Below are 14,511 nucleotides of genomic sequence, written 5' to 3'. Positions count from 1 at the left end.
CATGTCGAACTGTTTGTGGTCATGGTTATGTCTGTGCCGCAGCATGTGTACCTCTGAAGGGACTGGCCCAAGGATAAGTCTGTGCTGCAGCAAGTACAACTTGAAGCATCAGTGGCTGTGCATGAGGTCATGCTGGAGCACCCCAAAGCACGTGGCCATGGATAAGGCCTCGACAGAGCAGGTAAGCACCTGGAGGGGCTGCAGCCATGTTGGAGGAGGTTCACTTCTGGAGGGACTGTGGCTGTGGGTAAGGCAATGCTAGAGGCATGGTGGTCCATGGAGAAGGGCACGCTGGAAGAGGTGCACCTCAAAGCAACTGTGGCTGTGGGTAAGTCTATGCTGCAGCAGGTGTGCCTCTGGAGAGACTCTGGCGCATAGATGGGGCTCCACTTGGAGCAGGTACGCCCCTAAGGGGCTGCTGTCTGTGGACAAATCCAAGCTGGAGCAGGGAGAAGGGGAGTTCATTGCAGTGTTAAAACCTATAACCTGGCCCAAAGGGAGCAGGGGTGGAGATTGTAATGGACGTACCTTTAACTTGTTGTAACCTGTGATTTGCGTTTCATGTTATAGGAGTTACTGTAGCAGGAACTACCTGAACCAATGGAAGAGACGCCTGACAAGCAGCAGTGCATGTGCAGCAGTGACCCGACCTGAGCTGGCTTTGCTGCCCAGTAACTCCATGCAACACACCACCTCTCCTGTCCCGAGTGACCGCTGGAATAGATGGAGCCCAAAGTCATGGACTAGATTAACTCAGTGGATATTTTGTGGACATTTATGGACATTTTAAAGACTTCTTACAGGGGCGGTCCATAGGCTAAGGGAAAGATAGTTGTGTGTTATATCAGAGGATGGGAAAGAGGGTGGTGGTTAATGAGGTTGTATTGGACAGAGTGGGACCTGAGTGTGATATAAATGCTATGGAACAAGAGGTGGAGAAAGTGCTTGTTTTGGCTGGGATAGAGTTAATTTTCTTCACAGTAGCTACTATGGAGCTGTGTTTTAGAAATGTGCTGAAAACAGTGTTGATAATACAGGGATGTTTTAGTTACTGCTGAGCAGTGCTGACACAGAATCGAGGACTTTTCTGCTTCTCACCCCACCCCACCAGCGAGCAGGCTGGGGGTGCACAAAAAGTTGGGAGGGGACACAGCTGGGACAGCTGACCCCAACTGATATCCCAAGGGTTATCCCACTATATGATGTCATGCTCAGCATATAAAGTCGGGGGAAGAAGAAGGAAGGAGGGGACGCTCGGAGTGATGGCGTTTGTCTTCCCAAGTCACAATTAATGCACGATGGAGCCCTGCTTTCCTGGGGATGGCTGAACACCTGCCTACCTGTGGGAAGGAGTGAATGAACTCCTTGTTTTGCTTTGCTTGTGTGCATGGCTTTTGCTTTACCTATTAAATTGTCTTTATCTCAACCCGTGAGTTTTCTCACTTTTACCCAATTCTCTCCCCCATCCCACCGGGGGGGAGTGAGTGAGCAGCTGTGTGGGGCTTGGTTGCCAGCTGGGGTTAAACTACAACAGACGACCAGGCAGCCATTTGTGAATACAAGACAACTGAGTTGTTCTCTTTGACTTTCCTCCACCTGGTCCTTTTGACAGTGGGAGGAAGCATGGACAAGGGATCTTTTGGTAAAAGCCCTGATGAAGCAAGAAGCAGAACCAGAGCAGGTAAAATTGAGTAGAATACCCCAGTTTTAGTGAGAGAGGGTTGTTGAAGGGAATTTCAGGTGGCCACTCTAGTTGGGTACTGTTTACTGGGATTCAGAAAACTGCAGCAAAGACATCCCTAAACACTCCTCCAGTGGGGAGCCTCTCTGATTTTAAACACAAGAACACACCCTGAAATCCCAGCTTCATTGAGAGCATGTTTGTCTTGTGCTTTTGTCCTTGCATTGGGCTCTTGAAACTCAAAACACTTTTAAAATGCCACCTGGCATTTGGAAGCAAGCTACGTGCATGCTGCTGATATATTTTCTCAGACAGTAACAAATAGTTTTGATTAGTTCAAATGTTTGCCCTGTATATATTTTAAAAAAGAAACGAATCCCATTTTGTTTATAAATGTTATACTTAAATGGGATTCTGCTCAGAATTAGTATTTCCGAGTGGCATTTTGACTGTATGTTGATCTTGCATACTATGTGGCATTGCTCGTTCATTGTACATGTGTTGTAAGGTGAAGCATGGAAAAGAGTTCAGGAGAAGTCTGGACATGTTCATGGAAGAAAAATCCTTTCAGAGTACTGAGTAAGTAGACTTCTGGCTGAAGATGTTCTCAAGCTGCGGATAAATGGAGGCCGAGAGAGTGTCTAGGAGAGGTACTGTGTATGCTTGCCTCTTCGTGTACCCTTCATTTCCTAACTGTCTGCTCTCGGCCACTGGTGGAGACCGGGTACTGACCTAGATGCGTCTTTTTCTAACCCAGTATGACCACTCTTACTTATATTTGCATGGTGACAGAATGCCAATACTTGTAATTACAGCATCAATACACAGCAAATGATTTATGGGCTTATCTCAGATCTAAGCCTCTTGATAAAGGCAACAGTACAGAATAGAACAAATCTGAGGGAGGTTGTGCAGCCAGGTCCATTCATGGCTTTAGGGTTATTAGTTGAGAAGGGTGACTATGCAAATGGAAGTCCCTAAAAATAACTCCAGTGTACGTTAAAGCAATTGGAATGTGCTAAAAGGACTGGAATAATCAATAGAAAAGGACAAAGCCAATATAACTGACTGGAAACTTTTCATGAACCTAATTTCAAAAAAACTGAAGCAGAATAGGAAGCACCAAAGCGGTTGGTGGTTGGTAGAAACAACCTATGTAGGAAGAAAAATCAGAAAGACAGGGGAACCAAAATATGAGTCTTATAGTGAAACTAAAAAACTAATATAACTGCCTTCATTGTGATAAAGAAACCCAGAGAGAATTGGGACAGTAGATCAATTCTAGCTGAAGTCACTAACTAAATCAAAACTCATCTCTCTGTTATTTGCTATTAAAAACGGAAAACCTAGATTTCCTGGCCAGTTAGGTTAACTTCATCAGCAGGTAACTTATTAACTTCTTCATCTGTGTTGAGGGAGCAAAATCTTAAACAGGTGTCAGAGGGCAGTATGCTGAGAAATAAGAGAAATCCATAAGGAGTGGTGTGGGAAACGGAGCCTTGCAGCTGCTGCAGCCCCTGGGGAAGGTGCTGCAGCCTTAAAACTCGCCAGACATACATAAAGAGAAGGAAGGAAGTGATGGTGGGTGGTTAGAGGTAAGGGACAGAAAGGGGAACATTATTTTTCAGAGTCACCACTGTTGGATGTAAACTATGTGGTTGTTGATCCTCTGTATAGGGCTTCATACCAGCTTAGTGCTTGGTTGTCTCAGAGCTATAGGGACACAGAAAGCGCTGAATTTGATATGGGCCATTGTTTACACCAGCTATTTACACATTTGTACCATGGAGGTAATAGTGCTGCTTCATATGTCGTGTCACTTTTGAAGACTGGAATATTATTAGAAAGAGGAAACATGAAAGAGAGTCCAGGGAAGTGAAGATGGAAATACTGGGAGACATGACCTCAGGTGAGGGGAAACTCAGGTAAATGTGCACTGCTCGTGATTAAACCAGCAACGGGGCTGGATTTACAACTCTTTGCAAATATTTGAGTCATAACATTGAATGGCAGGGATCTTTTTTGCATCTATAGAACAAAATAAAATATTATTTGTTAGTTTTCCATTAAAAAATTAGCCAGGTTGGGGTTCACAACAATAGTTGCCCTTCCCCCATATAAAAAGGGAGCATTGTTGTGTCTGTGCATCTGAGTTGAATTCCTAGGTGCAATTAATGCATATTGAATTTTTGGCCATAATCTGAGTCAACTCTTGTATTCTACAGCAGCCTCTTTGCATTGCAGGTATCTACTGCTGGAGAAGTAGAGGGGTACCAGCATTTCATTTCACACAGCTACACAAGATGGTGGTAAATTGTAGTCCCTGCTAGTATGGGATGAACTTCAACCAGAATTAGAGACAAATGCTCCATTACTTTCTGCCAAATGTGTGCACAGTCTATACTCTTTAGAGGTGTTTACCTCACCGGCATTATGGCTGAGGAATGACTGATCTGTCCCAGGAGGAGGGGTTCGTGCCAGCTCTCCTTGTTAGGAAGAACAGCCCCTATTCTGATGCCAGACATTTTCAGGTTTCCATTCTGCTTGTCCAAAAATGATGTCTCAATCCAATATATTTCAGTAAAATTAAAAGGTGTGGACCTATTTTCCTCCTTAAGATGGTTTATAGATTTCCCAACTTGGCCAGCCTAAGGTGCATTCACTAGGAATAGAGAGTAAATTAACTAAAATCTAGAAGGTCTAATGAAATGGAAAATAGTGTGTCATACAAGGTTTAGATAGATGTCCAGGGCTTTCCTTCCATCCTATAATCAGTGCATGGTCAAAGTGACCTGGTCTTCAGGTCAACCATTTTCTAAGCTGTAAAGCCTGCATGAAGAGAAAGGGGAAAGAGTTATTTCTTCTTACTGTTGCATTAGTAGCTTTCTCCCCATCCTCTATGGTTTATTGCTCATTGGTCATTTGGTATATTGGAGTTAGTAAGTTGGAAAGGGAAGCTTGAATCAAAGATTGACAGGCAGCAGAGAGGGGCAATGCATACTCAATATGCGAAAGAAATTATTAGAGAACAGGAAGGATTTTGTGGGTCACAGCTAAAGTCCAGGCTGAAAACTGTCAGCATACAATGGACTTTGTGCAAGAAAGTCCCTGAAGTATGCATGCATTCGCCAGTCTGCTAGGAAGTGCAGGTTTAGCTGGCCCATAATTTCTTCAACTTGACACCCAACTGACAGTTATAAAAACTCGGTAGACCGTTAAAACAAAACAAGGCAAAACAAAAAGAGCGAAAAACCCCAGACAGACATCAGAACTGACATGAAGAATGTTAGTGAGCATTAGTTTAATGGACAGTACCAGGATACCCAGAGGCAGAAGGTGTCCTGTCGACTAGACAGAGACATCGATAATTTATCTGTGTTCTCCTATTTGTGAACAGAGGTTTCAGAGCAATGAGCAGAATAGGAAATAAAAAAATGTGCGAGGGCAGATCCTCAGTTGGTGTAAAACATCGTAACTCATTTAGATTGAATGCAGAAGTGACAGTTTTCAATAACTGAGGATACAAGTCTGTATTTTCATGTAAACACTATCCCTTATGATGGTAAAGGGCAAACAGAAAACAGTGGAGGTGGTGGGATGCTGCTGATATCTCAGACATTATAGTTATTCATAGTAAGGATCAAGTTGTTATCTGTGGCAGCACCACAAACATCAGCTGTCCTGGCTTCACACCCATTTTCACAGTCCACCTCTCTTTTTGAGATAACGATATTCTTTTTTGTCACCACATCCAATTTCTTCCCAGGGTGCTTTGACCTTGTAACGTTTCTGTCTGTGGAGGCTGTAGAGTTAATTTGATCCCCCAGCTCCATGGCATGTCCCGCATACCTGTGGGACATCTGTAGGTGACAAGTGCAAACTGGAGCAGAAAGGAAGGCTGGGCAGATTTAGAAAGTGCAGGAGCTCCATGGCCTCCAGAGAGGTCTGGGGCTTGAAGAATCAGTGAATGGTGGCTACCATTATCTTCAAGCAAGAGCAGTTACTACTGTTGTTACTCTTCTCAGTAGTTTTGAAATGCTAGCAACCTGAATGAGTTGTCTACTAAACAAAAAGGAAAATCAAAAAGAGTGGTGAGGGGCCTGGAGGTTCAGGTAGCTCCCAGCATGAAGAAAGAAAAGATACACAAAACTCCCCTAAGCAGGGAGAGGAAAGCACAGCAAGGTCTTGTGCAAGGGGAATATGGAGACTGGCAAAAGCAAAGGCAAGCTGGGATGTGGACTCTGCCATGGCTTCCAGCAGCAACAGCCTGGGTCTCAGAGACAAGTACTGACAAGCATCTGGGTGGGACACTTGAGAAGGCTGAGAGGTACTGCTGAAGGGTAGAAGAAAATAGGGTCCAGATTCAAATTTTGGCTCTCAGAACATATTAATTTTCATTTTTGATTACTTTTGAGCCTCCTTTGAATTATTCCTTGGTCTTCGGCATTGTTTATGGCTGGCCCTGAATCTGGGAGCCCTAGTGTGTGCAATGAAGACAGCCTACACATGGCAAACAAAACGCAGTCCCCTTGGTGTGTGATCATCCCCCCAGTATCTGGGGACTGAGTCATCCTTGAGTCAGAGTAACCATATTTGGTTAAAACTCTATTTTGCTGTTGTAATCCATGGGATGCTGTTTGGTACTGTTAACGTGCTTGTGTCATCTGCCCAATAAATTACTGGCTGGGAGCTTCTCTTTCAATACAAATATTCCTTGCCAGCCACTGTGGGTTTTAAATGTGGGGTTTGGTTTTTTAGTTGGTTGTTTTTTGTTTCTTTTTTTTTAAAAAAAAAAAACAAACAATCTATGTCCTTTAGTGCTGCCAAATAATCTTTCCTTCACCCGTGTGGTGCAGCATGTGGGGAGAGCAAGCCATTCCTGCAGTAGCCAGCTGCAGATTACAAGGTGCTTTGAGACACAGGGTTGCTCAGCTGTGCAAAGGTCGAAGACATAATGATAAAATACAAGCAGATTTCAACTAATGATCTTTCAAAGCTCCTGAAACCAAAAGACAAAAAGAGAAAAGTGCATTTAATGTCTAGGGGATTTACACACTGTCAATCTTTAATTAAGATACCTGAGATAAAGTTCACCCTTGCAGGACAAGACAGCAGAATGGGTACTGTGTGAATAAAGAGCCGTGTGAGAGCAAAGGGCACCTGGGCTCGTAACAGTACAATTCAGCACTGGAGGTTTCACTTCAAACACAGGACAGCTGGAGGAGAGCAATGCTTTGGGTTGCTCCTGGGTTTTTAGTTGCATTGTTACTACTTACTGGATTGAGCTGTGACTCAAACCGCTATGAAAAAAAGAGGCAGAAAAGAACCATTTATGATGAGCAGTAAGTACCTTTGCTTGCAAATGCATTTGATCATATGGTGGCTTCTAAGTGCCAGTAATGGGAACAGAATGGCTTTACTGCAGCTCTTTTTTTACATACTCTTTGGCAGATACGTGTAACTAAATGATCTCTTTGTTTTTTCCATAATACAACAGGCCTCGTTTGTCCTCAGAGCAGGGTAATTTAGTGTTCCGCGCTGGCTCCAGCAAAAATATTGAATTTAGAACTGGACCACTGGGGAAAATAAAAATTAATGAAGAAGACCTTGCAGAGCTTTTTAGTCAGGTGATATAGTTACTTTTCCTTAATATGGTTTTTTTTTTCAGTTTTGCATATTAATAGTTTAATTGCCTTCAGAATTTACCTTAGCAAATGTTTGATGTGTTTTGTATGATTGTTATCTTGTATTACCTATGTCAGCACTCTAATATGAAAGTAAGCTATTGCAGACTTGTAATCATGCCATTGCAGAAAATAATTAAAAGATTAAATTGTGTATGTAACAGAGGTCTCTGTATTTAAATGGACTTTATAATAGTAAAGTTAAGCAAGAATGAACTTTCCTAAGCTTTTCAAAAAGCAAAGCTTATTTACATTTGTAAGCTTTTGAAAAAGACAGGTTTGTTTCACATTATCCCTGTTTAAATTTAGGTGAGAAAGAGTAACACAGAAATTCAAGAACTTAAAAAAGCCAGTGGTGCCTCTCAGAATGTGTCCCAGCAGGTTGCTCTGCTGACCTCCAAGGTGAGCCATACCCTCGTGTTATCCTCTTCCAGTGTTCCCAGTTTTCCATTCCAGGAATTCAGATTAATATTGCTACCTGATTCATTTTAGTATTTCTGGACTCCAATTCTGGGAATGAGGGCAGAATCCGTATTTAACATCAGCTCAGAGTCTATGTTTAATGTTGAGATACTTATTCAATAACTCTGGAGACAATGGAAATATTCCTGTAAGTCCTACAATTTCCAGTTACCAGGACTCTTCTTTTGTTCGCTGTCAACATCTCTATGGACTATATCCCCAAACATTTATGGAAGCAAAATCCCACTAAATTCAGGAAATGGACCATATATATTCTTATAGTTCTTACACAGACATTCCATTCCATAGGTGAAATGGGCTACAGGGGTTTACAGTGGAAAGAAAAGACCTATGCAGTAGTTATGTCTCTTCCCTGCTACTAAAGGTTTTTCTCCAACAGAAGATTTTTAAACATTTGTCTGACTGGGTTTTAAGCATCTTTTGTTACAGTGTTGCCACAAGTTCCTTATAGGAAAATATTTTATAGCCTAAGAGAGGTCCCTTTAGGGAAATTGTGCTAATATGTATCCATCATATGCTCTGATTCAGTTTCAACTTGCTGTTTGTGGTTATAACCCACTGAAATATGGTGAACCTTTTCTTTGCTTTTGGTGTACTCTCTCAGACCTCCATCCTTCGCATGCACATGAGCATCTGAACTGTCCCACTGGGATATTCACATTCTCAGTGTTGAGCACCTGAATACATCTTCCCTAGACCGAGTCTTGCTTTTTGGAGCCAAACTAGGACATATTTAAGCTGTCATTTTCTGAACAGCCTAAACCGCCAAAATCCCAGGGAATGGGCCATGATTCGAACGTGATTGTCACCTGGTTTCACACACCAGCTACTGTCTTTTCTCAAAAGAGAATATTTTGTTAGCCTACTGGCATCCAGTACGTACCTCTATGGTCATTCTCATACCAAGCACAACGTAATTTGCATTTCTCTTGCAGATCATGAGTCTCGACAACAAACTTCAAAGCTTAGAGCAGGTAAGTAAATGGGAAGCAAATTAGTGATCAAAAAAGAAAAAACCAGCCCTAAGTAAATAAAGGGAGGTACAATGATTATATAGCTAAATGTTTCCTTTCCTCTCATGCATTACTCAGGAAAACTGTTTTTGTTAACAAAAGGGAAAAAAAAAAAGAAAGCCAAGATTTGTGGAGGAGGTGAAATGCCTTCTTAGAGAATATAAACTATGTAGAAGCCTGCATTCCTTAAAGGAAAAACAGTTGTGGACTCAAGAACAACAACTAGATACCAAGGAGAAGAAAACTCTTCCTTCACTGATCTGTCAAGGCAAAGACTAGAGAATTCAAACTAGATTTTATATTGCACTGGAAATAGCTGATTTTCAACTGTCACCTGCTTCTCCACTGAGCTTGTGACAAGTCACAGCTACAGCTGCTGGTAAAAGCAGTTGTCAGATGAGTCACCCATGGAATCAAGAAGACAGGATAGCCCTCCATCTAGACTCACAGTCTGCTGCTGAAGAACAGTGTCTATTAATATTTACTTCTTACAGGGCTTTTCTCAGCCTAGTCCTTGCAGCTGGCCATCCTGTGTAAGACCAATCATATTAGTCATTATTTTGTACAGGGATAAGTGAAACAGCTCAAAACATTTACAAATCAAGGTTGCTGAAGAAAAAAGGGGGGGGGGGACACGACCCAAGAAAGAATTAAAAAAAAAAAAAAGAAAAAAAAGGTTTGTCTTGAAATAAATGCTAATGGAACACCAAATAAGCAGGAATCTCATTTTCTGCTCTTTTTCCTGGGTTTCAGGCTATCCAGAGGAAAGCCTGCAGTAGTAACCCCTGTGAGAACTCAGGGACCTGTGTAAACTCACTGGATGGTTTCTTTTGCCTCTGTCCCAGCAACTGGCAGGTGAGTCTTTAGCGTCCTTGGATACGGAGTATGTATTTTAACTGTAAGGATTCACCTGGCTTAGTGTAATTGTGATGAAGCATAGCACTTTAAGGTTGCTCAGGACAGAGTGAGATATACTGAATCGCAAAGCAGCAGTATCCCACTCATCGCTTGGTTGAAGTGCAACACATTTGCTTCTCAACAATGTCAATATACACCAAAAAACGGAAGCCCAAACAGGACTGCTGTTTGCCTGTTATACACAGACGATGGCCCATGAAGTCAGTGATGCTTGGCGGTTCCCACAGCAAAGAATTAGTCTTTGTTTTTTGCTGAGCAGTGAACTGAACTGCATGCCTTGCTGTTGATCTTACGCAAGGATAGAGAGATAATGGGGGAAGGGAAGGGTATTTATTCAAGCTCAAACAAATAAGACAAATAAGGGGGTGTAAGTAATCAATCCCATTCTGAGTTTTTAAATCCAAAGACTTTCTGGCAAAGGTTTTAATGGTGCTGTTACATGAACTAGAGATGGAAAAGTTATATCTTCTCACAGGCTCTCAACTTGAAAGTTGTCCCAGCAAGATTTGGGTCAAAATTGCCATGCTTTCAGTCTAAATAAAACAGTGTCTCCTGATAGAGAGATGTTTCTTTCAAACTCTTTTGAAAGAAAGTTTTCTGAGCCTTTTGCTAGAAAGTTGGAAAGTAGGGAGGATGACAGTATTATGCTGTCCATATGCTTTCTACAAACATCTGAAGTATTTTATCCCCCATCTGACTGATAACCAGGGTCAGAGAAACACAGCTGAAAAATAGTTTTGTTTTAATGTTTCATAAGAGAAGCTGTGTTGATAGCGGCCCATGGTTTGTATATCTTTGGAAACTATATTAAACATTGGCTCCACGGTTTGCTTCGTTTCTCAGTTATTTGGAAAGTAAACTGGTTTTCCATTTCATCTCAGGGCCTCCTGTGTTCAGTGGATGTTAATGAATGCCAGATTTATGCTGGAACAGCATTAGGCTGCCAGAATGGAGCCACTTGTGTGAACACACCAGGCAGCTACAGGTAACTTTTTCAAAACTAGACACAAAAATCCAGTGTAAAATACTCTGCTATTTTTGTACCCCATATCACACCTGCAGCACAAGTTCTAGGAATAAGTCTGTTTAGTATCTATGCACTATATTCCCTTGCAGTCTGAGAGAATATTAAGTCCTTAATACACCATACACAGAGCCCATTGCAGACACAGAAGACCCTGCGAAGCCATTGTCTGCTTTGTCAGAAGAAGAGCACCAAGAACCAGATTTATCACACAGCCATGCTGGGGAAGAAGGCTGCAAATTGGAGACTAGCTTCAGTGACCCGGCCCTCTGTTGCAGGTGCAGATGCTTTAATGGAAATTTACTGCACCAGGGGATGTAGATGGGGTGGTGAGATGCGGCATACTGGCCTGTAGCCAGCACTTGCCGATGTGCCCACCTAGCACAACCACATTATCATCCCTCCATGACCACCTACCTCTTGAGACCAATGGGAGTGAAGAGATGAAGGAGGTGAACAGCTTTGGCCCAGCAAAGGCTTTGAGTTGTTGGAAACGTGAATATATGGGTCACCTCGGTCACTGGCATTCCCAGCACACTGCATAACTCTGAGAAATGCCTTCACCCCCTCCAGAAATACAGGCACTGCTGAGTTTGCAACAGAGCAAGCAGTGCACCGTGCTGCCAGCAGGAGAAATGCTGTCTGCAGCCAGCTAGCCAGGAGGGTGCATGGGCTGCCTGTGTGCAGGCCCCCATAGACATGAGGTCCCTGGAGCATATCCTTGTCTGGCTGTGCCCAGCTCCTTAGAAAACATGCTCTTGTTTACAGGGCAAGCCAGCCTGAACATTCTGTGTCTTATTTTCCAGAATGTCAATCTGGTAAATAAATAACTTTCAGATGTAATACAAAGCTATCCCTGTGCAATGGGAACAAGCAGGCTGGAGAGCATGCCACAGCTTTTTGCAAAGCATTTTGTCTCCTGCTTCAGCACAAAAATCTTAGCCCCCACAAATATTTGCTTGGCGTAACACTGGCTTATAGTGCTTTGTCAGTTCTTGGAAGAACCTTGCACAAGGGAAGTTCTCCTGCAGTGCTCCTCACACTTCAGCATTAACACAGAGCCTGCTGAGGTGTCACTGGTACATGATGCTTCCTGTCAGCTTTTCTTTGACTTTAAAGGAGGTTTCTAGCTTGCCTATAGCTGTCCCCAACACAGATGTTTGTCAAGGAAAAGGTGCACAAAGCAGCCTGCCTTTACTTGTTTCTTATTGTGCTCAGAGATGTGGTATACAGCTGTGTGACTAAACTAAGATTTGAGAGGACAAACCCTCTGCAACTGTTGTCACGGTGTTAGTACAGTCATGATTCCAGTAAGTTTCTTCCCCAATGTAATTCTTGCCCTTCTTGGTACTTACTGAATCAGTGCTTCCTAAAATGAACTAAGACCTTTTCATAAGTCATCCAAATATTAATATTACTGCTTTTGCATTATGCCCTCAGGATTATTGTCTAATCCTTTCCCCAACCCCTTTGTGCTGTCTTCACAATCTCCCTTTATGTACTGTCTTATTTCTGAGTGCTCCCCACATGCCAAATCCATCCCCAGGTAGAGCGTGACACAGCTCTTTCAACAACTGTGAGAAGATTGCTGCTAAATTTTCTGGGACCTAGGAACCCAGGTCACCCCACTCCTGCACTGGTGTAGTTACACACACCAGCGTGGGCGGTGGGTAAAGAAATGGGTGATATTTAAGTTTCCATAGCCCCTAGGGATAATACTAGGTGAAGGGCAGTACTGGATTAGGTACTGTGAAATGGAGCACAATGCAGCCTTCACTCCCTGTTCAGATTCTTCACCTGCATAAGCATGCATGTAATTCAGGAAAGCACTGAAGTGTGAGGAAAAAGAGCAGGTATCCAGGAAACGCCTTTCTGAATCAGGACTTTAATGGGACATTGCATCAGTTGGATGAAGGGCTGTGAGAGTCCCCAGGTCTATCAGAGTTTTGTGTCAGAAACAAAATAACGGGGGCCTCATCACTATGGGCTGTCAGCGATGGGAGAGAACCAAGGCAGTGCCGAGCAGCAGTGGACCGCAATCTGGCTGAAGCTTCTTGCAGTGTGACCTACTTCTTGAAGCTGTTCTCTGAGGAACTTCAGATGGGTAGCAGATTAATCTTTGCCAGACCAGGGGGGAGTCAGTGCCATTGTCCTCCTTCTTTGAGACCTGTCAGATTGCCTTGCTGCGTCCTTTGGAGTTGAAGATGAAGCTTTGAATGTACTTTGAACATAAAAGGTGATCTGGTTCCCTGACCTGGTGCCTCTGTGCTTACCCAGGTTGAGTTACTGAATTGATGAGATGGTGTTGGTCTATCTGCCACCTCTTAAAATAACGAACATGCCGTCTTACAATACTGCAGACTGCAGTTAAGCATTAAGCTATTGTGGGGTTTTTAAGCCTAAGTTCATGTTAGGTTGCGTGTCCTGGGTGCAGTGTTTAGTTACCTGCAATTGGTTTATCAAACTGCTGTTTCAACTGAGCATGTGACACTGTGGCAGGGACAGTAGCAGCTTATTAATAAATTGCTCCAAGGTCCAGGTCAGCTGTACTGGAATACCTTGATTCAAATTCTGCAGATAAATGCTTTTGCAGAGTATTTTTCATTAGCCAGTCAAAAGCAGTCCAAGAAGGGTGTATACATGCCATATGTCTCTGTGAGGAGTAGACATTGCAGCATATAACTTGCATCCAAATAAGTGTGCCACTGTCATTTTAACAAAAAGGTAATAGGCTTTCTGTAGGTTTAGGTCCCATTCAGTTGTATTTCGGAGCTTCAGATTTGGTCTATGTGGAAATAAAGGGCCAGAGAAGAGGGAAACATTACCTGATGGCTCAGAAGTCCATAATTTCAGTTCCACCATGTATGTACAGTGCTGTGACTAAGGTGTGCCCTATAAATAACAATGCAATGCAGCTGGCAGCCTGCAAGACAGTTTCCCTACTGTAGAATGCCTCCCTTCAGCCTACTACTTTGTTCTTCCCACCCCATCAGCCCCAAATGCCTCCTCCTGCCCACCACACTTCCTTGAAAGCTGGGCTGCTGCTGAGACAGCAGCTGCCATGTGTTGAGGTGTGGATGGGAAGCTACCCCGCTCTCTGGGTCAGGCCAGACATGGCATTTCTGTTTATTGCTGAAGGTAGGCTTTTAGGCACTTGGCATCATGGGAGGATCATAAACTGAAACACAAAGTCTAGGTGCTCTCTGACTGAAGAGATGATTTCCAGGCTTATATTCTGTTGAAGTCTCAAGTTAGACATTTTGTTTTTTCTGGATTTACACTTATGAATGTAATAAAAGGCGGTGGATTCTCCCATAGGGTCAGACAGTCATGGATATGCACAAGTCACATGTGATTTTTGAGTTTCTGCTGAACAGGAGCCTTGCCTCCCTACATGATTATTAATGGGATTGTCAGTATAGCTAAACAGACAGATTTTATAAGAAACGCTACATAAATAAAAGAGTAATCTTGGTAATTTTAACAGCTATATAAAGACAACATTTTGATTTTTCTGTCTGCTTTCAACATTAGCTGCTCCTGTACGCCAGAAACCTACGGGCCTCGCTGTGCCTCAAAGTTTGATGACTGCCAGGGAGGATCTGAGCCACTCTGTGGGCATGGCACCTGCATAGATGCAGACAGGGATCAGCCCAACAAGGTAAAGAACAATGTACAATTCTCATTATAGAGCACAGCATGAATAAG

At 42.9% G+C, this 14,511-nt stretch overlaps 1 protein-coding gene across 1 annotated transcript in view; it reads left to right on the top strand.

Moving 5' to 3' along the window:
- The first annotated feature begins 6,700 nt into the window (after window positions 1-6,700).
- Window positions 6,701-14,511, top strand: part of CUBN (cubilin) — a 156,260-nt gene continuing 148,449 nt past the window's right edge. The window contains exons 1-7 of the mRNA XM_064444709.1: window positions 6,701-7,023; window positions 7,179-7,308; window positions 7,675-7,767; window positions 8,784-8,822; window positions 9,615-9,716; window positions 10,661-10,764; window positions 14,338-14,464. Of these exons, the coding sequence (XP_064300779.1) occupies window positions 6,911-7,023; window positions 7,179-7,308; window positions 7,675-7,767; window positions 8,784-8,822; window positions 9,615-9,716; window positions 10,661-10,764; window positions 14,338-14,464 (708 nt within the window). The 5' untranslated portion in view covers window positions 6,701-6,910. The remainder of the gene's footprint in view (window positions 7,024-7,178; window positions 7,309-7,674; window positions 7,768-8,783; window positions 8,823-9,614; window positions 9,717-10,660; window positions 10,765-14,337; window positions 14,465-14,511) is intronic.

The sequence above is a fragment of the Phalacrocorax carbo genome, chromosome 2 (genome assembly GCF_963921805.1).
Source record: "Phalacrocorax carbo chromosome 2, bPhaCar2.1, whole genome shotgun sequence".
NCBI lineage: Eukaryota > Metazoa > Chordata > Aves > Suliformes > Phalacrocoracidae > Phalacrocorax > Phalacrocorax carbo.
This window is presented reverse-complemented; position numbering and strand designations above follow the sequence as displayed.